Raw genomic sequence first — 26,256 nt, 5'->3', positions numbered from 1 at the left:
ATTGTAGGCAAATGTAGGCTTCACATGTCCTTTAAGCCCTGCTTCCCCAGTCTGCCACAGTAACAGCCCCGTCTCTTGCTGTCAGTAATTTGCACCTGTAACATCCCTGCTCTATGGAAATGCATAGAATCAGCACCGAAAGCCCTCTGATATCATCTGAAGCCTTGGAACAGGGAGCACAGTAGGGAGTGGGATAAGCGAGGAATGGGGGTGAGGGCAACATAAGGGGGTCCAGGGGCATGGCAGGTGTTTCCAAGATGGCCCCAAATCAGTTCAGATCAGGGTTAGCATCTCTGCATATGGCAGAAATACAAAGATCACCAAACACCATTAAATGCCACCTAGGAACATTAAGTCTGTTTCAAAAGTGTGCAATAATTCTGAGCTGTGGCCTTCTAGGGCCCATGTAACTCTGTGTGTACAGACTGTATGTTTGATGAAAATAATGCAATCATTTTGTTTTTTTAAATTACTAATTAATAAAATCATATCATTTCTGCGGGCATGTTAGCTATCTCCGCTCACCACTACACACATTCTTATAAGTCAGCCCAGGGATTGAGACTGATACGTCAATAGATGAAAAATTTCCAGCCTGTCATAGTTTTCATCAATGGAAAAAAAATATTAAGCTGCTGGGGTTGGGAATCCTTTATGCATCCCCGGTTCAATTTTTTTATAACTCATAACCTTTAGGTGTACGAAATCCTTATTGGAGGATTTAATTTATGTTTAAATGATTTTTCGTAAGACTTAATGTATGGAGATCCAAATAATGGAAAGACCCCTTATCTGAAACACTTGGGGTCGTGAGCATTCTGGATAACAGGTCCCATTCTTGTACCCTTATTCTGCACCAGTTTGAGAAAGCAAGATATACCTGCATACCTGATGCTTGGGGCAGTAGTTAAAGTTCCTTTGAACACAATAGACCAGAAGGCTCATAAATAAATGCAACGTATTGTACAAAGTCCAATTACAGGTGCAAATGTAAGATTTCTGCTGATTCCAAGTCTTTTAAAAAGTGGGATTTTTCACTGAATGCTGGATTCAGGGACTGTAAGATCTAATGAGAAGGTCCCTCTTTAAATACAGTGTTTCTATATGTATTTATGTATGAGACCCCATGAGAGTGAAGTGCATTCAGACATTTTTGATGATTCAATTACCTGAGCAAACTTGCTTCAGTGGCAAAGATTATCTCCCAAATATTTAAAATAATCTATTTATTCCCCCACATCTGATATTAACTGCCCCCAAAATCAGACTGTCCTTTCTCATGTGCAGTGCCTCACTGATCCTTCCCAAGTCTCCTGATTGTTCATTCACCCAATGTAGCGGAACAGTGAAGTCCCCAGGCCTCCTCTCATCATATTCATTCTTCACTCTTCTATAAAGACTATCACTCACAGAACATCATTTCTTTTGTTGACTGCTCAATTAAACGAAACGCCTTAAATCAATACCTGATGTCCTGGGTAGGTTGATAAGTATTATTTGAAGTGCTATCCATATATTATTTTGCTTTAGTTATATTTTATTTTGCTTTACAGCGATTGCGCATTATTCACATCAGTCCAATAGATTTTACAATCTAAGGTTCCTATCAAATACACACACTATGATAAATATTAATGTAATCAAGAGCCAAATAACCATATTGTATGATGTCTGAGTATTGGAGGAAACCCACCCACACATAGGGAAAGCATACAAACAGGCATACAGTGTCCATGACAGAATCAAACACAGACCCCAGCCCTTCATATTGCCTTGTATGTTACACATATTTTCAGTGGGTATGCAAAGGTGCTACAAATATAATGTTTCAGGTAATGATTTATGCACATTGTGAACAATTCTTGCCACCTAGCTGGTGTTTATCCAGTCTTCCCGGTAAATCACCAGCTAGAGCCGGCACTGTTACAAATTTAATGGCAATGCACTTGCTGGTAAATTTGTAATGGCCTATTAATTTCTCCTTTCTCTGACCCTCTCCAATGCCGATCACCCTTTATAACTATGGGCCCACCTTTGCTCTGCTTATAACCCCCCCCCAGTCTGCCAATTTCCCTGCCCATTTACTAGGCCCATTCACCCTTTCTCAACCCATTACATCAGCCCCAACCAGAGATATCATCACTCCCCGCCCAACCAAAAGGCCGGTATTAGTCACAGAAAAAGATGGCAACCCTTCCTTTACATGAATTTAAAATAGGTGTTGGGAATCTGCAAAGGTTTTACTATCTGTAATAGTAAAGATCCAAGTCCAGCTTGGGACTCCTCCAGTTACATGGGAGTAGGAGAAACAATAGGTTACCTGAAAGCAGTTCTATTGTGTAGCGCTGGCTCCTTCTGAAAGCTCAGACTCAGGCACAATGCACTGAGATGGCGCCTACACACCAATATTACAGCTAAAAAAATGCATTTATTGGTCCAAAAATCTAAAATCAGTGCCAGCCTTTAAGGCTGGAATATTCCAATCATAAATATCCTGCATCACCTCTTATGCCATCTAAATTGTGTGAAAATATAAGGGATCTTGTAATGCTGCCCTTTAGAATGCATTACAAAACGGTTCATTCTCTATCTTACGCTAAGAATGATAGAATACCATAGTTTGCTGGAATTTTTCTTCTTTATAGACAAAATATACTGTGCTGTAGAAAGAAGTTTTAGGCATTAAATTCTTTTCAGTTCATTCCTCTGAATATTGTATCCCCCCCATACAAACTACTCAGTGTACTTGAGCAGTAAAGTGCTTTTTAGATTATGAAACAATTTCACTTTGATGATTACAGAAATAAGCCTCTTTTAGCTACTAGGGAGAAAGCATTTGTAAGCACTGCCCTTAGCTGGAATAATAATTTTAAGTATTTGTGTGTTTTTGTTTAGGGGCTGATGCAGAACTGCAATCAGATGCACGCTTCCTACCTCTTTCAGCAAGACAAACACTATGACCTTTCGTACGACACGGGAGACAAGGCTTTGCAATGTGGGCGCCATGTTGATATTTTCAAGTTGTGGCTAATGTGGAGAGCAAAAGTAAGAGATAACTGTATGCTGTGTTCCATTCATAATGTGAATATAATTAGCTTGCTTTCCCAGAGCGTTCATTCATTCAGCCTGCGATGTGCAGCCACGTGGTAAGGAACGCATCTCTCTAATTATATTGAAATGACTAATAGCATCAGTGTTCTCCCCCCCTGTTATTAGTCTCTAATGTAATATATTTGCCTGCTTTTAGGCAATTTGCTTTAAATTATATTTCATAGGATGTTGTACTGGAGAAAACACTGTGCTGAAATCCAGTAACACATAGAAATGTCAAGATTGAAAATAAAAGCATTTTAAAAATAGCCCCGAGTGTATAGAGACAAGCACTCAGCGGTATAGTTTAGGGTAGACGGGTGCCAAACTGCACTGACCCTAGCAACTGCTTAATGCAGCAGAGAAATGTCACATTAATCATACTTCTTTCTGTACAATCCATATATATTTATATATATATAGTCTCCAAAGAGACTTAGCCCTTTGCTGCAGGCTTCCATACAAAAACAGACCAAAAAGTCTTGCACTCTTTAGTCGCTTTATGGTTAAAAATTATAGAAAAAATATAAAGGCAATACGAAGAGAATGTTTTCCTGTTTACAGTGTAAGCAATGTTCTCATGCTATTAGAACTAAGTACTTTACGCACCCGTATTCAGGTAAGAAGTATGGGTATTACACATGTCTTACAGAGTATGCAGGCTACCTCATTAAGTGCCCGTGTTGGCTACTGTATGTAGGAGAGACAAGCCATTAAAGATAGAATAATTCAGCATAAGTCCACTATTCGTACAAATAATCTCAAATTACCAGTTCCGGCTCATTTTTACGAACATAAGCACTCTTTTGCCTCTCTCTGGTTTTTGGTGATAGAGGCTATTTCCCCACTGAGACGTGGGGGTAACAGACGTCTGTATTGACAAAAACAGGATCAATTTTGGATACATACTTTACAACACTAAAACCAAAACGTATGAACCGGAAATATGGTCTGACTGGTTTTTTATAATTATGTTTAGGACAGGAGCAGAAGAGTGAGAAATATGTACAGTGTCAATGTTCGGATATAACTAATGATTATCTTTAGTATTCGCTTTTATTCTTTTTATACGTAATGCTTGAAATAATAATTTGCGACATTTAGAAAATGCCAAATATGAGGCCATTATTTATCTGGTTATTGTAAACATTTGTTTGCATAGGTGTAATTGTCACTATGTATCATTGGCAGCCATTCACACTACAAAAATACATGACTACAGTGAGGTGTGAACAGAACACATCATTTATTCACTAGAAAATTGTTTTCTTTTTAGGGAACAACTGGATTTGAGGCTCATATTGATAAATGTCTGGAGCTGTCAGAATATTTGTACAATAAAATAAAGAATAGAGAAGGCTATGAAATGGTGATCGAGGGAAAGGTAAGCCATTCAACACATTCTTGAGAAAATATACAAGTGGATATGATGTATGTATTTATAACGTTATTTATAAAGCACTGTACACCCCTACAATGTAGAAAAGGGCACACAATGAGCACAAGTGTTATAACAAATGAAATAAATAGCATTAACATAGGGAGATTAAGTGCCATGTTGTAAGAGACACAGTAGAAAGGAGGTCACCTTCCCATAGTTCTTACGGTCTAAGTGGGTTAATAAGGTACAGGGGTACTATTTTGAGGGCAAAGTGCACAAAGGTTTGGGCATTGGCCCTTAAGTAGAGATGTAGCGAACTGTTTGCCGGCGAACTAATTTGCACGAACATCGGGTGTTCGCGAACGCGCAAGTTCGCGAACTTTCCGTGTATGTTCGCAATTTGGGTTCGCCGCGTTTTTTCTCTGCATTTTTTCTCAGCCTAAAAAAACGCCGCACAATCATACATGGCGTTTTTCAGCCTAGTACTGGTGTAAGCAAATCCCGTTTCCATGGTGCCAATAGCGCGAAATAGCAAACAACGCCGCGTATTTCCGCTAGGTCTGCCCGTTTTTACGCAACGCTTTTTCAACAAAGTACTTTTTAGAGAAATTTTTGCCCTTGATCCCTCTCCTGCATGCCCCTGTCCAGGTCGTGGCACCCTTTAAACAAATTTAAAATCAGTTTTCTGGCCAGAAATGGCTTTTCTAGGTTTTAAAGTTCGCCTTCCCATTTAAGTCTATGGGGTTCGCAAAGTTCGCGAATATTCGCGCTTTTTGGCGTAAGTTCGCGAACGCGTTCACGAACTTTTTTTTTTAGGTTCGCTACATCCCTACCCTTAAGTGCCAAGACTGTGCCATAATGTTCAAGTGCTCCAAAAGGTAGGATCTGTGTGTCTTTTTGAAGAGATTGAGGCAGTGTTCCTATAGAGGAATTCATGGATGGATTTCCAGGTGTAAAGAGCAGAAAGGTTTAAGAGATGGCATATTATAAACTGTCCAAAATTGGGTCTGCTGTTTTTGTGCCATCATTTGTTGAACAACTTCTGCCCCTTCAAGGTCCCTAATGTGAGTTGTGATTTACTAAAATATGAAGCAGGTGGGGCCATTATGGGAACTGCTATGGGACATAGAAGGGCACCACAAAATGAGAATCTATTTATTGGGTTACTCCAGCTTGTGAAATCCAAATAGGGTCTGATTCAGTTATAGTGATGCCCTGCTGATTCTTTGGGCAGCTTTGAACATGATGACTACAAAAGGTCAGACTTACATTGATTCTCAAGCCCAAAGTCCTGCAATACATAAAGATAGCTGGAACACATTAGGTACCTGTTGTCATAAACCCTTGCTAAAAGTAAAAGAGTTATGGACCTATAACCTATACTCCCTAAAGACAGGTGTTTAAAAGAGAACTGACTTTGCAGGGCCACTTTTTCACAGAAAGCAGGAAACAAAGTTTCAGCTTTTGCTGACGTCAAGTTCCCATCACCCGGTGGGTACAATGAAACCTCTTACATTATACAGGTATGGGATCCGTTATCCGGAAACACGTTATCCAAATTAAGGGAAGGCCATCTCCCATAGACTCCATTATAAGCAAATGCTTCTAATTTTTCCCTGTAATAATAAAACTGTTACTTGTACTTGATCCCAACTGAGATAAAATTAATCCTTATTGGAAGCAAAACAAGCCTATTGGGTTTATTTAATATTTAAATAATATTACTTCATTAATTGTTTATTTAATGTTTAAATAATATTTTAGTAGACTTAAGGTATGGAGATCCAAATTACAGAAAGATCCCTTATCCGGAAAACTCCAGGTCAGGGGCATTCTGGATAATGGGTCCCATACCTGTACATAAAAGTCCCAATATACTGCCTGTAATAAAATGACTTTTTTCGTTCATCCCGGCATAGTATCAATGTAAACCTATTACTAAAATATTTACTTACATTTGTTGCATTATAGAACGTATTCCCCTTTTTGTCCCTGCTCTGTGGCATTTGCTTTCTGTCTGCTTCAGAAGATTTTTTTTAAAAAAGGGGGAACGCACCTCACTTTAGTTTCCCTTTGGTCTAACAACCAAGAAAAATGGAAATCTATGACAACCACAACTACTGTGAAAACATTCAAGAATATGTGTTTTCAGAAATAACCTTTTATTATAGCCACATGACTGTTTTAGTCTAATTATTATGTTCCAGACTGAACTATATTCACAAGGGTATTCAGGTCTAATTTATGATATTCCTGTATTTATAGCCCCAGCACACAAATGTATGTTTCTGGTATGTACCACCAAGTTTGCGTAACATGGAAGACAATGAAGAAAGAATGAATCGGCTTAGCAAGGTAACTTGTTTGGATTTTTTTTAAACGATTGCCGTAGCAATGAAATATATAATGGCAAGCACATTATCCAGTGGAAGTAATGCTACATTGCAGTGATCTTATATTAAATGTGTCTGCTCATAGGTTGCCCCTATCATCAAAGCCAGGATGATGGAGTACGGAACCACAATGGTCAGTTATCAGCCACATGGAGACAAAGGAAATTTTTTCCGCATGGTTATCTCTAACCCAGCAGCAGCGCATCAAGACATTGATTTCCTGATTGAAGAAATCGAGCGCCTTGGGCAAGATTTATAAAATTTCCCGTAGGCCATTTCCAAGTCTATAGGTACACAATGGAGTTCTCTCAACTGTGTGAATGTATTTGTAGTGTGTTCCAACAAGTAATTCGATATTGTGTCGTAGAAACCTGAATATAGTTTTATTGGAGAAACATTGCTCCTGTAATGGTCTTGCATTTTAGGTTTTCACTTTATTGGCCGTAGGTTTGAATCATTGAAGCATCTAGATAATCTACAACTTGTATGTAACACAAAATAACTGCTGAAGTACCTTATATGATTGTGCCAAATGTATCAAAACAGTAGACTTTAAAGAATACTTCATGGGGGCAATACAATTTTAGGATCCAAAATGCCATATTTGCTGCCTGGAAAATTGCATTGCCTTTCTTAGTATTTAGATGGGATTTCTAATTTACATTTGATATATTTAAGACATATAATTTTACTAAAGAGAATATATATATATATATCGATATATTGACTGAAGATATTTTGTAAAGTATAGATTTTATTTTGTATCAGTTCTGTACCTGTTCTACAAAGAGATAACAAAAAGGCATATGAATAAGAAAGAACATTAGGGGTTATTAAATCCTATCCTGAAACCCTGAGAAGGCGAAATGAGTTTAGGCTGCAACTTTATTTTAAACTTAGATGCACGTTCGGGAATCATCAACAGCAGTACCTGAAATTAGGCTTATGTTATTGTGATTAGAAAAGTTCCAACAAGAATATATTGATTGGGCTAATCTATTACCACCGGGAAAATTTGGACCTGGGCAGTTTCCCAAGGAAACCAATCAGATATTTGTTTTCATGCATTACCTGCAACTGGCTGCAAAAAGTTACTCACTTATTGGTTGCTGTTACTCTCCAGGTGCAAATGTGCCCAATGTTGATTGGGCCCCATGACAATACCACCTTCTGAATATCTCTATCATTGACATGATTTCCGTAGATTACAAACCCTGCGTGCCCTAAGCCTGCAGTATTGTGAACATGCTAACATATTGCAGCTCTGTTATTTTAGCTGTCATTGTTGGCTCTAAACTTCTCATGCAAAATAGATGGGATCATCATATGCTTCTTTAGGTGTTATTTTAAAACTTCAAATATAGTATAGCATTGGCACCAGAAGATTTCTCATAGGAGGATGAAAATCTTTTCTCAAACACTGGCACAATGGGACTTATATATTAGTTATATATATATATAGTTATTTTACATATATATAACAAAGTTCAAAAACCTATGGCCTTTCTCAAAGGAACAAACCAAAACCAAGCCATTGAGAAACAACCCCTTGGGAAAAGGTCACAGTTGGCGACCAAATATATAGGTATGAGTGTCTGCACTCTATCATAGGTTTTAACTAAAGGTGCACAGTCAAAAACATGCAATATATTTACAAAACGTTATATTTATATATATATATAGAGATAGATATACATAGATCCATATATATATATATATATATGTAAAGTAACTATATAATTCTTGCAAGAAACCAAGGATGCTCTATATACACACAACTTACTCTTGCCTGCCCTAAACAAAGCCTACAAAGCATTAGGCAATACCCATACAGCACCAACATCTATTCCCCTTACCCAAACCACTGTATGTGAATATCATTTATTTCAAATCCACCATATTCTTTTAAACAGACACATTTATAAAAGATATCAAATTTGGATCCATAGAGAATTCAACGCCCCTCTACCCTTGATGTTTAAACCATGGTTAGTAGGTAATATTTTCATGAGCAAATGGGATCTGTACCTCCTTTACAGGTCCTGGAAGCTCATTCTGTGTAGTAAGCAGTCCATTTATCATACAGTGTTAAACAATGAATGCCAAAAAATGGTGGAAAAAGCTGTCTAAGATAAATGGTGAATTTATCCAGGTTTGGCCAACGCTCCCATTTGGGGCCATTATTTTTCACCACTTCAGACCTTGTGTAATCCCTGTAAGTCAATGAGAAAAATGATATTGTCAACTCTTGATGCCTGGGGATGTGTGGTATATTTGGTTGCTGTTTATTTGCACAGCATGGTAAATAGACCCCCAAGTGTACACTCAGGCAAATCCAAGTTACATGCTGGCCCCTCACATATTATTATAGCAGGTCGGAGCTACCGTGCTTATTGCTTTGTTCCTTGTTTCCCCTGAACAAAAGAGCGAGGGGTTAAACTGCTTTCAGGCACTCGGAAGATGCAAAGCTTGAGCGCAGCAGCTGAATTCCGCTAATTTCACTTGATTGCTATTAATTTCTTTGCTGCATTGTTCTCAGGAGGAAGCGCCAATATTTGATTAGAGGTTCTATTTGTTGAACGCTTCCTCGCCTTTTTTCATAACCAGAAAGAGCAATGGAACTGCAAAGTAACAAAAAAAAAAGAAAATCTAGAGGTATTTATTTCATTTTTACAAATGATAAAACACATTTTGACTCTGTAGTCTTTTTTTTGACTATTCCCAGCTTCATGTGGTGCATTATCTAAGATTTCTGGATATTTCTAAACACTTGAGAAATTGTAGCAAGCAATTAAAGCCATTACACTCATTATGGAAGAGCAGTAATTGCAAGGGAGTCTGGGAAGCTTGTGAATGTAGACTGTATGTAGATGTGCGCTTCCATCGGAATAATAACGCTCGTAGGCCGTCAGCCTTTCCGACACCAAAGCCAAAAATGTACCTGTGTTCTTTGTATTATTACTGTGCCCATAATGGAAAGTGTCATTCTCAAGAAAAATTAGACACAATGGCTGCATGCATGGCCGCTCCTGCGTCTCTGTGCTCTAGTCTGGTTTCATTTGGAAGCTTTACATTACATCGGCGTTGGCCTGTTGAGTTCAGCGGCTCCAAGCGAGTGCTGTGTGTAATTATGTTATTCTTTTGAACAACGTACGCGGTGTTGATCTCATGTCACACAGATGTGAATTAAAGGAAGAAAACAAATCTGTCTGTAACTGTGTTGCCTTTATTATATTTAATATTAACGTCTTGTCACCTCAGATTGAGGTTGTGTACAGTGTTGCAGTTCAACATGTGTTGTTGTAAAAGCTTTGTACAATATATTATTGATATGTATTTTTGTGTAACAGTAATATTCAACGTTGTCGTTGTGGAAACTGCTTTTCCAGATCTCAGACCAGAATCTTTTCCTATAAAAATATACCCCTCCCCCTTTTTTCCTGGAATATTAGTATAAAATTAAAAAAAAAAACTGTCAATTTTTTTTTTTGTGAAATGAATTTACGGTTCTGGACAGATCCGTTCTTTACTGTCCTGTGAGCTGAACCAAATGCTATTGGATTACTGAGAATGCTTATGCCTGTCTGATAGTGTTATAGGCTTATTTTTTAATGTATAAATCTGTTCTTTATTCAGATAAGTCAACTAATCTCCTATCGTTGGTGAGATAATGATCAAGCTCTGGATTATTTAACACCGTTAGGGTTGTGACATATAAATATTTATCATGTTAATCACAAAGCCATTACAGGGGCTTCTCCTTCACCTGAACGAGAAATGCACTGTCTATGCCAAACACTTTGGTTAGTTTGGGGTTTTACCCAGGAATGTGTAAGTAATGGAATCCATACAGGGGCAGATAAAAGACCAATTTGGCAACTATTTGGCACATGTACAGGCCTCCTGATGGCCTGTTTGACCAATAACTGGCCAAAAATTGGCATATCCATGTGGTTCTCTCCCTGTTGGTGTCCCTTGGCCCCCATTATGATTATATCATTGACCAGGGGGATTAGCTATCAACCATCCAAAGTTGATGGTGTGTTGATGGCCAAATCAAGTAAAGTTACGGTTGTTTTGCAACCTCACCAAACAAGCTCCACCAAGTCAGCTTAAAGCCTGCCTTGCATGAATAGATACACACACTAGTTGAGGTTGTCAAACAAGGGAACCTACATGATTTGATGTCAACACTCTTTCAGGAACACTGGAAGCCCATAGATGGGCCAATTAGCTGCTGACTTGGTCTGGAGGGGTTGGGATGATGGCTACTTTGTGTCAAAACACTAAATGGCAAAGAATAAATAGTTTAGTATTACCAGGGCTGAATGTTCTCACTCACTGATACCTTGGAGTCAGCTGACATGTCTGTTTCCAGAATAAGCTGTTATAAAAATTGCATAACCTTTTTTTGTTTCTGTTTTTATTGGTTAATAGGAGCAATCACTTTCTTCTACCAATTACATGTGTTAAACTACAGTATTGTATTTTATCAATGTCGTCTCTTTGGAAATGAATAAAGATCAACAGATGGTGTGACATTGTTGTACTGTGTAGCGGCTCATTAATTGTTCTGTTTGTTGCTATGCAGTTTGTATGAGTTCAGACACATATGGAAACAAAGATAAATGATAAATACATCTGGGAGTGGGCTTGGCTGGTTCAAGTTATATGGCAAAATCCAAAGGGTACTATGTATGTATGTATGTATATCTTTATTTATAAAGCGCTACTTACGCAGCGCTGTACAGTAGAATTCATTAATACAGACAGGGGGTTAAAAATAATGGATAAATACAAAATGGATAAATACAAAGTACAACAATAAATACAAGGTGCAGTTGCAATAAGAGTCAGAAACACAAGATGAAGGAGGTCCCTGCCCCGTAGAGCTTACAATCTATATGGGTACTTTATACCTTTTAAGTTCTTCAACAGCTACATAAATAGGGCTAGCTTTAAAAATTTGCCTGTTTTTTAATTAAAGATGAAATAGCTAAAGACAATGTAGGAAAGTGAATAAATAGCTAGTATTCCTTCACAAGCCCTACTGCGTTGCCAGTTTAAAGGGGGACATATAGGGGAAGTTAAATTAAATAACAATTTAAAATTGCTCAGAGTGCTATTATAAGATATTAGCAGTGTTGATATCATAGAATGTATCCCAAGGGACTACTGCTATTTGCCCTGGGCAGTGGCCGGACAGAGCAGCATAATAAACCAGGCGCAGCAAGCGTTGCTACCACATTGAGTGTTAGACCCAATTAGATAAAGGGCAGATAAATGCTTTATGTATTGGGAAAATTAGTTTTTGCTGCTTTTACTTTCAAAATGTTTCTCTTAACATAGAAATGGGTTTCCTTACTGTAAGCCCAGGTAAGTGACTTCCCTTAACCCTGAAGCTGGCAGATGGCCTGCTGGGAGTTTTGCCTAAATCAATGTTTAAGGAGTTTTTTTAAAAATTTAAACCTGATGTTTTCTATAAGGTTTAATCACTCACTATGTGCTGCCAAAATACCCTAGAAAATATGTTTTCCTTTACAAGATTCCTACAATGTTGTATTTGGACAGTTTCACAGGCCATGAAATGAGAAAGAGAAAAGACAAGGAAGGCAGATCTCAGAAAACAGCAGTGAATATTGACAAATGATTCTGGGATTTAGCAAGTCATTCTAACCCATGTCATGAATACTGCAAATGGCAGGGGGTCTGCATCCTTGTATATACTGTTTGGGGCCATAAGGGAGCTGCTCAGATGAGCAAGTCTGTATTAATAAGCTGTAGAAAGGAAGGATGGTTTCATAAAATGAACTTTTAGCTGCAACCCACAGTCCAATGCAGCAAAGCAAACGTGTTCAAGAGCATAAGTAATATCACTTGGAAACATAAAGCCAATGAGTGCTACTGACTTGCGGTAAGTAAATTGCATGCTAATGGCGTTAATTGAAAACTAGAAGTGACACCATCTCTACTCCGCAAATGCTGCAGCTTGAGTCCAATTCACAGAAATGCAAAAGGCAATGGGGATTGAATTCTGAGGGGAAAAAATAGCATTTCACATGCAAAAAATGTTCTTTCCCCCTATGTGTTGAGTTTGTAAACAAAACTGATAAAGACTTGATAGAGAAAGCAAGTGTAGGACTAATAAACACAGGACAGAGTGACAAAGTACAGGACTGATAGAGACTGGTTAAGGAGTGCAAAGCACAGGACTGACACAAAGTTATAGACAGGCCAAGGTCTGGGGAGGCAGCAAACAGCAAGGTCATAGACAGGCCAAGGTCTGGGGAGGCAGCAAACAGCAAGGTCATAGACAGGCCAAGGTCTGGGGAGGCAGCAAACAAGCATGGTCATAAACAGGCCAAGGTCTGGGGAGGCAGCAAACAGCAAGGTCATAGACAGGCCAAGGTCTGGGGAGGCAGCAAACAAGCATGGTCATAGACAGGCCAAGGTCTGGGGAGGCAGCAAACAGCAAGGTCATAGACAGGCCAAGGTCTGGGGAGGCAGCAAACAAGCATGGTCATAGACAGGCCAAGGTCTGGGAAGGGAGCAAACAAGCAAGGTCATAGACAGGCCAAGGTCTGGGGAGGCAGCAAACAAGCATGGTCATAGACAGGCCAAGGTCTGGGGAGGCAGCAAACAGCAAGGTCATAGACAGGCCAAGGTCTGGGGAAGCAGCAAACAGCAAGGTCATAGACAGGCCAAGGTCTGGGAAGGCAGCAAACAGCAAGGTCATAGATAAGCCATGGTCTGGGGAGGCAGCAAACAGCAAGGTCATAGACAGGCCAAGGTCTCGGGAGGCAGCAAACAGCAAGGTCATAAACAGGCCAAGGTCTGGGGAGGCAGCAAACAAGCAAGGTCATAGATAAGCCATGGTCTGGGGAGGCAGCAAACATCAAGGTCATAGACAGGCCAAGGTCTGGGGAGGCAGCAAACAGCAAGGTCATAGACAGGCCAAGGTCTGGGGAGGCAGCAAACAGCAAGGTCATAGACAGGCCAAGGTCTGGGAAGGCAGCAAACAGCAAGGTCATAGATAAGCCATGGTCTGGGGAGGCAGCAAACAGCAAGGTCATAGACAGGCCAAGGTCTCGGGAGGCAGCAAACAGCAAGGTCATAGACAGGCCAAGGTCTGGGGAGGCAGCAAACAGCAAGGTCATAGACAGGCCAAGGTCTGGGAAGGCAGCAAACAGCAAGGTCATAGATAAGCCATGGTCTGGGGAGGCAGCAAACAGCAAGGTCATAGACAGGCCAAGGTCTCGGGAGGCAGCAAACAGCAAGGTCATAAACAGGCCAAGGTCTGGGGAGGCAGCAAACAAGCAAGGTCATAGATAAGCCATGGTCTGGGGTGGCAGCAAACAGCAAGGTCATAGACAGGCCAAGGTCTGGGGAGGCAGCAAACAGCAAGGTCATAGACAGGCCAAGGTCTGGGGAGGCAGCAAACAAGCATGGTCATAGACAGGCCAAGGTCTGGGAAGGGAGCAAACAGCAAGGTCATAGACAGGCCAAGGTCTGGGGAGGCAGCAAACAAGCATGGTCATAGACAGGCCAAGGTCTGGGGAGGCAGCAAACAGCAAGGTCATAGACAGGCCAAGGTCTGGGGAGGCAGCAAACAGCAAGGTCATAGACAGGCCAAGGTCTGGGAAGGCAGCAAACAGCAAGGTCATAGATAAGCCATGGTCTGGGGAGGCAGCAAACAGCAAGGTCATAGACAGGCCAAGGTCTCGGGAGGAAGCAAACAGCAAGGTCATAGACAGGCCAAGGTCTGGGGAAGCAGCAAACAAGCAAGGTCATAGATAAGCCATGGTCTGGGGAGGCAGCAAACAGCAAGGTCATAGACAGGCCAAGGTCTGGGGAGGCAGCAAACAGCAAGGTCATAGATAAGCCATGGTCTGGGGAGGCAGCAAACAGCAAGGTCATAGATAAGCCATGGTCTGGGGAGGCAGCAAACAGCAAGGTCATAGATAAGCCATGGTCTGGGGAGGCAGTAAACAGCAAGGTCATAGATAAGCCATGGTCTGGGGAGGCAGCAAACAGCAAGGTCATAGACAGGCCAAGGTCATAGACAAAACCCACAAGTTAAAGTATAGGCCATGAACTCAGACTAAGGTCAGGAAAAAATAGATTCAGATTCATATACAGGTTAAGATACACATGACCAGTCTGTTACAGAATGCCCTATTTTTAATAGCTTTATACTTCATTTTTTTTATAGTTTTTTATTTATTTGCCTTTCTTTTCTGCGTCTCTCTAGCTTTAAAAAAAAGAGTCCACTGACCTTGGCAATTGTATAATGTGATAACTGTGATGCTACAGTTTTACTTTTGCATATAGTAATAATACATGTAATAATACATAATGTGGACAGCTGGTAAATTAGGAATAATACATATTTTCATTTGAGAAAAAATTCCAACAGGACATCTGCGTAATTATTTTTTTAAATTATTTTTCCTCTAATAATACTAAACTGTTGTATAATAATTATGATGGGAAATTAAAAGTCTAACTTTATTTTCATTTTTTAAATTTGACTTGTATTAGAGCAATCTTCCATATAGTGGGCGATCAAGCAGACCTCAATATTTCTGATATTCTAAACATTATACTTGCAAATCATATGGTTTATTGAGGGTGGGAAAACAATCTTAAAAAACACATTAGAGAAACATATTACACTGAGGCCACAAGATGGAGCTCACAATGTTACAAACTGGCATCAATATATCTATGGATTACACTTCAATCTGATCTGGTTCACAGGAAAGAGAATTAGCTATAGTTCTTAAAATATACATATTGTTTCTGTAATTGGGGGGATAATAGCCTCTGGGAAGAGACTGTGGCTGTGGGATAGCAGGTATAGTAGGGAGAGATGGTGCCTATAGTAGCAGTGGGATAATAGCCTCTGGGAAGGGACTGGGGCTGTGGGATAGCAGGTATAGTAGGGAGAGATGGTGCCTATAGTAGCAGTGGGGGGGATAATAGCCTCTGGGAAGGGACTGGGGCTGTGGGATAGCAGGTATAGTAGGGAGAGATGGTGCCTATAGTAGCAGTGGGATAATAGCCTCTGGGAAGGGACTGTGGCTGTGGGATAGCAGGTATAGTAGGGAGAGATGGTGCCTATAGTAGCAGTGGGATAATAGCCTGTGGGAAGGGACTGTGGCTGTGGGATAGCAGGTATAGTAGGGAGAGATGGTGCCTATAGTAGCAGTGGGATAATAGCCTCTGGGAAGGGACTGTGGCTGTGGGATAGCAGGTATAGTAGGGAGAGATGGTGCCTATAGTAGCAGTGGGATAATAGCCTCTGGGAAGGGACTGGGGCTGTGGGATAGCAGGTATAGTAGGGAGAGATGGTGCCTATAGTAGCAGTGGGGGGATAATAGTCTCTGGGAAGGGACTGTGGCTGTGGGATAGCAGGTATAGTAGGGAGAGATGGTGCCTATAGTAGCAGTGGGATAATAGCCTCTGGGAAGGGACTGTGGCTGTGGAATAGCAGGTATAGTAGGGAGAGATGGTGCCTATAGTAGCAGTGGGGGGATAATAGTCTCTGGGAAGGGACTGTGGCTGTGGGATAGCAGGTATAGTAGGGAGAGATGGTGCCTATAGTAGCAGTGGGATAATAGCCTCTGGGAAGGGACTGTGGCTGTGGGATAGCAGGTATAGTAGGGAGAGATGGTGCCTATAGTAGCAGTGGGGGGATAATAGCCTCTGGGAAGGGACTGGGGCTGTGGGATAGCAGGTATAGTAGGGAGAGATGGTGCCTATAGTAGCAGTGGGGGGGGGGATAATAGCCTCTGGGAAGGGACTGTGGCTGTGGGATAGCAGGTATAGTAGGGAGAGATGGTGCCTATAGTAGCAGTGGGGGGATAATAGCCTCTGGGAAGGGACTGTGGCTGTGGGATAGCAGGTATAGTAGGGAGAGATGGTGCCTATAGTAGCAGTGGGGGGATAATAGCCTCTGGGAAGGGACTGTGGCTGTGGGATAGCAGGTATAGTAGGGAGAGATGGTGCCTATAGTAGCAGTGGGATAATAGCCTCTGGGAAGGGACTGTGGCTGTGGGATAGCAGGTATAGTAGGGAGAGATGGTGCCTATAGTAGCAGTGGGATAATAGCCTGTGGGAAGGGACTGTGGCTGTGGGATAGCAGGTATAGTAGGGAGAGATGGTGCCTATAGTAGCAGTGGGATAATAGCCTCTGGGAAGGGACTGGGGCTGTGGGATAGCAGGTATAGTAGGGAGAGATGGTGCCTATAGTAGCAGTGGGGGGATAATAGTCTCTGGGAAGGGACTGTGGCTGTGGGATAGCAGGTATAGTAGGGAGAGATGGTGCCTATAGTAGCAGTGGGATAATAGCCTCTGGGAAGGGACTGTGGCTGTGGGATAGCAGGTATAGTAGGGAGAGATGGTGCCTATAGTAGCAGTGGGGGGATAATAGTCTCTGGGAAGGGACTGTGGCTGTGGGATAGCAGGTATAGTAGGGAGAGATGGTGCCTATAGTAGCAGTGGGATAATAGCCTCTGGGAAGGGACTGGGGCTGTGGGATAGCAGGTATAGTAGGGAGAGATGGTGCCTATAGTAGCAGTTGGGGGATAATAGCCTCTGGGAAGGGACTGGGGCTGTGGGATAGCAGGTATAGTAGGGAGAGATGGTGCCTATAGTAGCAGTGGGGGGGGGGATAATAGCCTCTGGGAAGGGACTGTGGCTGTGGGATAGCAGGTATAGTAGGGAGAGATGGTGCCTATAGTAGCAGTGGGGGGATAATAGCCTCTGGGAAGGGACTGTGGCTGTGGGATAGCAGGTATAGTAGGGAGAGATGGTGCCTATAGTAGCAGTGGGGGGATAATAGCCTCTGGGAAGGGACTGTGGCTGTGGGATAGCAGGTATAGTAGGGAGAGATGGTGCCTATAGTAGCAGTGGGATAATAGCCTCTGGGAAGGGACTGTGGCTGTGGGATAGCAGGTATAGTAGGGAGAGATGGTGCCTATAGTAGCAGTGGGATAATAGCCTGTGGGAAGGGACTGTGGCTGTGGGATAGCAGGTATAGTAGGGAGAGATGGTGCCTATAGTAGCAGTGGGATAATAGCCTCTGGGAAGGGACTGTGGCTGTGGGATAGCAGGTATAGTAGGGAGAGATGGTGCCTATGGTAGCAGTGGGATAATAGCCTCTGGGAAGGGACTGGGGCTGTGGGATAGCAGGTATAGTAGGGAGAGATGGTGCCTATAGTAGCAGTGGGGGATAATAGTCTCTGGGAAGGGACTGTGGCTGTGGGATAGCAGGTATAGTAGGGAGAGATGGTGCCTATAGTAGCAGTGGGATAATAGCCTCTGGGAAGGGACTGTGGCTGTGGGATAGCAGGTATAGTAGGGAGAGATGGTGCCTATAGTAGCAGTGGGGGGATGATAGTCTCTGGGAAGGGACTGTGGCTGTGGGATAGCAGGTATAGTAGGGAGAGATGGTGCCTATAGTAGCAGTGGGATAATAGCCTCTGGGAAGGGACTGGGGCTGTGGGATAGCAGGTATAGTAGGGAGAGATGGTGCCTATAGTAGCAGTTGGGGGATAATAGCCTCTGGGAAGGGACTGTGGCTGTGGGATAGTAGGTATAGTAGGGAGAGATGGTGCCTATAGTAGCAGTGGGGGGATAATAGCCTCTGGGAAGGGACTGTGGCTGTGGGATAGTAGGTATAGTAGGGAGAGATGGTGTCTATAGTAGCAGTGGGATAATAGCCTCTAGGAAGGGACTGTGGCTGTGGGATAGCAGGTATAGTAGGGAGAGATGGTGCCTATAGTAGCAGTGGGGGGATAATAGCCTCTGGGAAGGGACTGTGGCTGTGGGATAGCAGGTATAGTAGGGAGAGATGGTGCCTATAGTAGCAGTTGGGGGATAATAGCCTCTGGGAAGGGACTGTGGCTGTGGGATAGTAGGGAGAGATGGTGTCTATAGTAGCAGTGGGATAATAGCCTCTAGGAAGGGACTGTGGCTGTGGGATAGCAGGTATAGTAGGGAGAGATGGTGCCTATAGTAGCAGTGGGGGATAATAGCCTCTGGGAAGGGACTGTGGCTGTGGGATAGCAGGTATAGTAGGGAGAGATGGTGCCTATAGTAGCAGTGGGATAATAGCCTCTGGGAAGGGACTGTGGCTGTGGGATAGCAGGTATAGTAGGGAGAGATGGTGCCTATAGTAGCAGTGGGATAATAGCCTCTGGGAAGGGACTGTGGCTGTGGGATAGCAGGTATAGTAGGGAGAGATGGTGCCTATAGTAGCAGTGGGATAATAGCCTCTGGGAAGGGACTGTGGCTGTGGGATAGCAGGTATAGTAGGGAGAGATGGTGCCTATAGTAGCAGTGGGGGGATAATAGCCTCTGGGAAGGGACTGTGGCTGTGGGATAGCAGGTATAGTAGGGAGAGATGGTGCCTATAGTAGCAGTGGGGGATAATAGACTCTGGGAAGGGACTGTGGCTGTGGGATAGCAGGTATAGTAGGGAGAGATGGTGCCTATAGTAGCAGTGGGGGGATAATAGCCTCTGGGAAGGGACTGGGGCTGTGGGATAGCAGGTATAGTAGGGAGAGATGGTGCCTATAGTAGCAGTGGGGGGATAATAGCCTCTGGGAAGGGACTGGGGCTGTGGGATAGCAGGTATAGTAGGGAGAGATGGTGCCTATAGTAGCAGTGGGGGGATAATAGCCTCTGGGAAGGGACTGTGGCTGTGGGATAGCAGGTATAGTAGGGAGAGATGGTGCCTATAGTAGCAGAGGGATAATAGCCTCTGGGAAAGATCAGTCCAAAGAAATATAAACATGTTGATAATGAGCCTTGTTTTAGGAAAAAAAAATATATCTAAAATGAATTAGCAATTAGAAATGAAGTCACTTCTTGCAACAGATAAAAGACTAAAAAATCAAAGAAAAGGAAATAGCTGGGATTATTGCACCAGACCATAATTAAATAAACCTGAGGAACCATAGCTGTACAAGGCTGATTGATCTAAATTAATCAAGATGTTCATCAATATCATACTGGCAGTACTAAACATACTACTGACACAGGTACAAAAAAGGAGGCAAGGCACGAAGTGCAAAAAAACCTGGTGCTGTTCCCTTGACCTTGTGCCTAGCCCTATATAAATAAGGCAGTTTAACGGTAAATGCTAAATATATAAACTCTATGTTGTTCAAAGAACTGTAGTTTAACAGAAACCTGCATTTTTCTTTAATGTCTCAGATCACAATTAAGTATACAGAATGTCTGGTGTGGCTTCAAAAAAATGTCAAAGGTTTTGAATGAAAGAAGGTTCATCATGAGGCCCAGGAAGGAATAGGTACACAGTAAAACAGAGAGGTATTTATTGCAAAGAACATCATGGCCTCCAACTTCCAATTGCTTTATTTATGGAACTTACTGAAGTTTAGAATAGACTTGCCCACAACAGGAACATTCTTGTTAAACCCCACTTTGCATTTGGCTAAGACACTAATGGGATTGTAGTTACTGGCATGGATACTGCCTGAGCAAGAAGTGAATGTACCTGACTTACTGGCATAGGGAGCAATACAGTTATATAACCTCTGCTGGGTTAGTCTGACTCCATTTTTTGGTATTCCATTGGAAGGCTGAGTATTTCTAAAGAGTTGCTGTACCAATAGCCCTAAGTCTCACTCAGCTTATGGGAATCCGAGGACCTCTAACTCCTTAAGTCCTGGTAGTTATGTTGGAACAATGGGGCAGTTACGGAAACCCCACAAGTTTTTCTTGTATGCGGGTGCTCTGAATCAGTTAGGCTAATATAACCGGCAGGTAAGGGCAGGGATACAAAGGAAGATTAGTCCCCCAGCAACTCTCAAGGCAACTTCGGGCGACTGCGGGACATTGCAGCGACACGTATGCCATCCCACCGGCGATTTACATTCTAGCCGGAGGGATGGCATTGCGGGGAGATTAGTCTCCCACGACTCCAGCTGTTAAGTCTATAAAGATAATTCAACATGTAGGGAAGGCAGAAACACTAAGTGGCATCACATATTGCTTTGGTCATTCAAGGCCCCTAACGTGAAAAATATGAACCCTAGGTGCAGTTAAAGTATAGGATAATCAAATAATTTATTAAGGCATAGTGTTTAAAGCAAAATAACTCAAAGTGGGTCATTTACCCAGACATAATACGTAATATTTATCAGGCAAGAGATCTTAGTGGTCAAGGATATGATTTTCTAGCCTTTTTAGTCAGTAATTAGCAAAAGATGTTGGTGCCATTTTAAGATATAAGCATGCAGTAAATTACAACAGTTAGCACCACTATCTGGCAGGATTTGCCTTGAGTGTCCCACAGGTAGTCCATGTGTAGCCAAGCCACAGATAGGATGGTATACTGCAGTCCTTGATGTTATTGTTCCTCCAGTTTGCACAGATCTAGTGGGCCTGATAATTCCATAAGAATCCAAAGGAAATTAATAGGAGGAATGCTGGACTCTTGGCCTCCCTTCATTAGTGAAATAGAGTTCCTTTTAATTAGGGTGGTTTCCACTTCCAATAATGTGGATCAAGAGCCATTGCCCCAGTTGTGTCCCAGTCCAATGTCTCCCAAGAACACATGGACCTACACAGCCCTGCTGCTGCAACAACTTATCTATAGTCTGTGAAGATTTTCAGTTGTTCAGGTTTAAAGTCAAAAGCAACTGGACTTTCTGAGTTTTCTTGAAAACATTTCACTATCTCCATTGCAATATTTTTAAATGACAAATTGAAAATAACATTGCACCTGTTGATTGCACCCTGCCCTGCATTTGATAAATTATCCCTTTTGTCTCAAGTGGAAAAGTGCTCTTTTCTCAATCAGGGAGGCTGCCAGCCCTTTTGGCTGCTGACTTGTGTCAGCAGAACTGCACACTGGTCACTCCTCCCAACCTAATGCCCTTTGAATCAATAGCCACCTTAATGTCTACTGTCCATAGACCCATATCAGCAGGAGGGGGACCAAATCTGTGGGTGCAAGGTGTATTGTGGGCAGAAATATGGCATTTTGTGCCTGTTTTTGCCCCCATTTTAAATAAGCCCTCTTGCCTTTTTTTTCTCTTATTATTTTCTTAGACAGTTTACAAATACTGAGCCCTTGGAACCACAATACTGTATATTAGTGATGAGGGAATCTGTGGCGTTTCGCTTCGCCAAAAAATTTGCAAATCTTTTAAAAGACGTGGAAAAATCTGCGAAAAGGCAAAAATGTTGCACGCCCAAGAAAAATTGTCACAAGGGTCATTGTTTTGATGAACTTTTTTTCTTGACACGCAGCATTTTTTTTAACATGCGCAACAATTTTTTTTGCCCACGCCGAATTTTCCCACTGCGAAATTTGTCACTCGTTTCGCAAAACAATCCACCAATGGCGAAATGTGGAAATTTAGCCGTGAATCCATGCCTGCCGAATTATTTCGCCCATCACTACTGTATATATTATAAAAACAAAACACACATACACACTCCTTCAGAAGATCCTATGATGTTATGGCTGAATCAGATTAATTTTAAATTCCCATAAAATGTTCTAATAAAAAAGTCTTCATTAGCATCTCACAGCCACATCGTGCAGACATTCTTTTCCCCAGAAATTTCTTTTTGAGGTATATAAACACATTAATTGGTTTCCCATCTTCACCCTGGAAAATAGTGCGCAAGATTTAATTTGCTTACATACCAGTGCCTAACAGAACGTAATTGCATCAAGAGGCTTGAAACCTATTTTCATAAATAGTTCCCTTGGCACTGTTATACAATACAGTGTTATTTAGCAGCATGATCAATTAGCGCTTTTCAGGATAACAAAATGCTTGTCGGCATGGAGTACATCATGGAAAAAGTACAGCATTTATACCTGGCCATACAAATTACTACCCATGTATATTGCAAAAACGTTCCGACCACATGAGCATGACCTGCTGAGTGCATGTACTGTACACTGCCTATACAAATCCCTTCTTGTGTTCTACCCATGAACACCCACATAGATCACCTGCTGCAAAATGTTTAGGCCTCAAGGACAAAACAAAAGTTTTTTGTACCCAGTAAGGTGTATGAAAAAGGTATGAAAACATTGGTGTAATAGTCACCATGCCATAGATTTTGACCAATGAGAACATTAGATAGGTGACCATACCACTAGGGGCTGCGGGTATGCTCTCCCCAATACAGCCTGTGCAAGTCATTTGGAGTCCGTACCTGATCGGCCTTTGTAAAGGGGTGCTTCACCATTAAGTTAACTTTTTTAGTATGTTATAGAATGCCATATTCCTGGAAAGTTTGCAGTCGGTCTTCATTATTTATTTTTATATGGTTTTTTTATTATTTGCCTTCCATTTCTGTATTTTTCAGCTTTTTGACCCCAGCAGGCTAAAAACTATTGCTCCGTGAGGTTACACTTTTATTGTTATTATTATTTTTTATTACAGGTATGGGACTTGTTATACAGAATGCTTGGGACCATAACTTGGATCTTCATACCATAAGTCTACTGAAAAATCATTTAAACATAAAAATAACTAAATAAACCCAATAGGATTGGTTTGCCTCCAATAAGGATTAAGTATATCTTAGAATAGAGATATTGACACCAGATATTGAAACATTTTTTTACTTCTATGATAACATTGTATTTCTATGCTATTCATAATGTTGCCATAAAAGTATTTGCCAATGCTTTTACATTACCTACCTGATCCCCCATGTTCCCCTATGAGGGGGTTGCCATATTTGTGCAGCAGGAGGCCGTTAGCATTAGAAGCTATAACTGACGGGCTGAGACGGTGTTGGCAAAACAGTCAGGTTTGGGAACTGCAAGTAACAATTACTTACAAAAGCAGCCCTATCAGCATTAATATTTTGAAGAGTAATTTTTTTAGTGTCAGTATCACTTCAAGGTGGCCATACATGGGCAGATTTCAGCTGCTGATTCGGGTGCTTCAGACCGATTTAGCATTTGCCCATGTATGGGCACCCCCGATGGGTCTTCCCAATCAATATCTGGCCTAAAATTTTCCAGATCTTAATATCTAGGGCCAAACGATTGAATTAACCCAATATCACCAACCTTATGCGGGCATATCAGGAGAAGATCCGCTCATTTGGCGACCTCACCAAACAAGCGCATCTTACCATGTATGACCAGCTTTAGTTAGGGTCAAATACAAGGCACTGTTTTATTATTACAGGATAAAAGGAGATCATTTTTCAAAGATTTTAATTATTTGCTTATAATGTAGTCTACTGGAGAAATCCTTTCTCTAGTTCAAAACTTTCTGTAAAACAGGTTTCTGGATAATGGATACCTGTACTTACCTGCCTATTTAGTCCTTCACTTATTCATATTCCAGTCTCATTCAAATCACGGCCTGGTTGCTGGGGTAAAAAAGATCCTAGCAACCAGATCACTGCTGAAATAACCACAAAAAATTAAATATTAATACCAATCTACATCATACTAAAAGTTAATTCAAAGGTGAACAACCCTTGCAAAGAAGTTCACTATAATATTCTTTATATTATGTTGCTGTAGGAACTTTCAAAAGGAGATATTTGTTATTGTAGAGTGCTATGAATAATGCTTCTCACTGAATAGTTATCCCTGGAAAGAAATCATTTAAATACTTGGTTGGAAATAACCATGTTCCCTTCACTGAAATAAGCAAGAGAAAGCCTAAATATTATTATTCTGATTGTGTTTGTACACTACCCTAATGGAAGAGGACAATCAATCACAAAACTATAAACACACACAAGCACAAAATCTGTCTTTCTGTCAGCATCACCATAAACAATAACAGATAAAAAAAAACTGCTTGTGTCTTTGTTATCATAATGGCTTCACTGGGTAAGAGCCACTGGAACACAGCTTCTTGAGGCAGGCCCGGACTGGCAATTGTGGGTTCTGGCAAATGCCAGAGGGGCTGCTGTAAGATGCCATAGTCAGTCACTATTTATTGGGCTTGGGGGGGCTGTTTGGGCCTCTGTGTACTTGAATGCCAGGGCCTGGTTTGAAGGCCAGTCCACACACCTGTTTTGAGCACTGTATGTGAGTGGATAGATAGGTCGGTATGGGTCTGTATGTGAGTGTATAGATAGGTCAGTATGGGTCTGTATGTGAGTGGATAGATAGGTCAGTATGGGTCTGTATGTGAGTGGATAGATAGGTCAGTGTGGGTCTGTATGTGAGTGTATAGATAGGTCAGTGTGGGTCTGTATGTGAGTGCATAGATAGGTCAGTGTGGGTCTGTATGTGAGTGGATAGATAGGTCAGTATGGGTCTGTATGTGAATGGATAGATAGGTCAGTATGGGTCTGTATGTGAGTGGATAGATAGGTCAGTATGGGTCTGTATGTGAGTGGATAGATAGGTCAGTGTGGGTCTGTATGTGAGTGCATAGATAGGTCAGTATGGGTCTGTATGTGAGTGCATAGATAGGTCAGTGTGGGTCTGTATGTGAGTGGATAGATAGGTCAGTATGGGTCTGTATGTGAATGGATAGATAGGTCAGTATGGGTCTGTATGTGAGTGGATAGATAGGTCAGTATGGGTCTGTATGTGAGTGGATAGATAGGTCAGTGTGGGTCTGTATGTGAGTGGATAGATAGGTCAGTATGGGTCTGTATGTGAGTGGATAGGTCAGTGTGGGTCTGTATGTGAGTGTATAGATAGGTCAGTATGGGTCTGTATGTGAGTGGATAGATAGGTCAGTGTGGGTCTGTATGTGAGTGGATAGATAGGTCAGTATGGGTCTGTATGTGAGTGTATAGATAGATCAGTATGGGTCTGTATGTGAGTGTATAGATAGATCAGTGTGGGTCTGTATGTGAGTGGATAGATAGGTCAGTGTGGGTCTGTATGTGAGTGTATAGATAGGTCAGTATGGGTCTGTATGTGAGTGTATAGATAGGTCAGTGTGGGTCTGTATGTGAGTGGATAGATAGGTCAGTATGGGTCTGTATGTGAGTGGATAGATAGGTCAGTATGGGTCTGTATGTGAGTGGATAGATAGGTCAGTATGGGTCTGTATGTGAGTGGATAGGTCAGTATGGGTCTGTATGTGAGTGGATAGGTCAGTATGGGTCTGTATGTGAGTGGATAGGTCAGTATGGGTCTGTATGTGAGTTTATAGATAGGTCAGTATGGGTCTGTATGTGAGTGGATAGATAGGTCAGTATGGGTCTGTATGTGAGTGCTGGGTTCACTTGGAAGGGTTGAACTTGATGGACTTTGGTCTTTTTTCAACCTAACTTAACTATGTAACTAAGTAGGGCCTAAATGGATCCATACTTGGGCAGATTTAAGTTGCAGATTGTCAGTCCATTAGGCAGTTTATCTGCCTGTGTATGGGTCCCTCCAACAGGCCCACCCAACCGATT

The 26,256-nt window shown here is 41.7% G+C and overlaps 1 protein-coding gene across 1 annotated transcript in view; it reads left to right on the top strand.

The window, feature by feature from the left end:
- The window catches only part of gad2 (glutamate decarboxylase 2), a 55,029-nt gene extending 43,620 nt beyond the window's left edge, over positions 1 to 11,409 (top strand). Inside the window, exons 13-16 of the mRNA XM_018094777.2 lie at positions 2,896 to 3,045; positions 4,367 to 4,474; positions 6,737 to 6,826; positions 6,950 to 11,409. Of these exons, the coding sequence (XP_017950266.1) occupies positions 2,896 to 3,045; positions 4,367 to 4,474; positions 6,737 to 6,826; positions 6,950 to 7,123 (522 nt within the window). The 3' untranslated portion in view covers positions 7,124 to 11,409. The remainder of the gene's footprint in view (positions 1 to 2,895; positions 3,046 to 4,366; positions 4,475 to 6,736; positions 6,827 to 6,949) is intronic.
- Positions 11,410 to 26,256: the final 14,847 nt, after the last annotated feature.

The sequence above is a fragment of the Xenopus tropicalis genome, chromosome 6 (assembly GCF_000004195.4).
Source record: "Xenopus tropicalis strain Nigerian chromosome 6, UCB_Xtro_10.0, whole genome shotgun sequence".
Taxonomy (NCBI): Eukaryota; Metazoa; Chordata; class Amphibia; order Anura; family Pipidae; genus Xenopus; species Xenopus tropicalis.
This window is presented reverse-complemented; position numbering and strand designations above follow the sequence as displayed.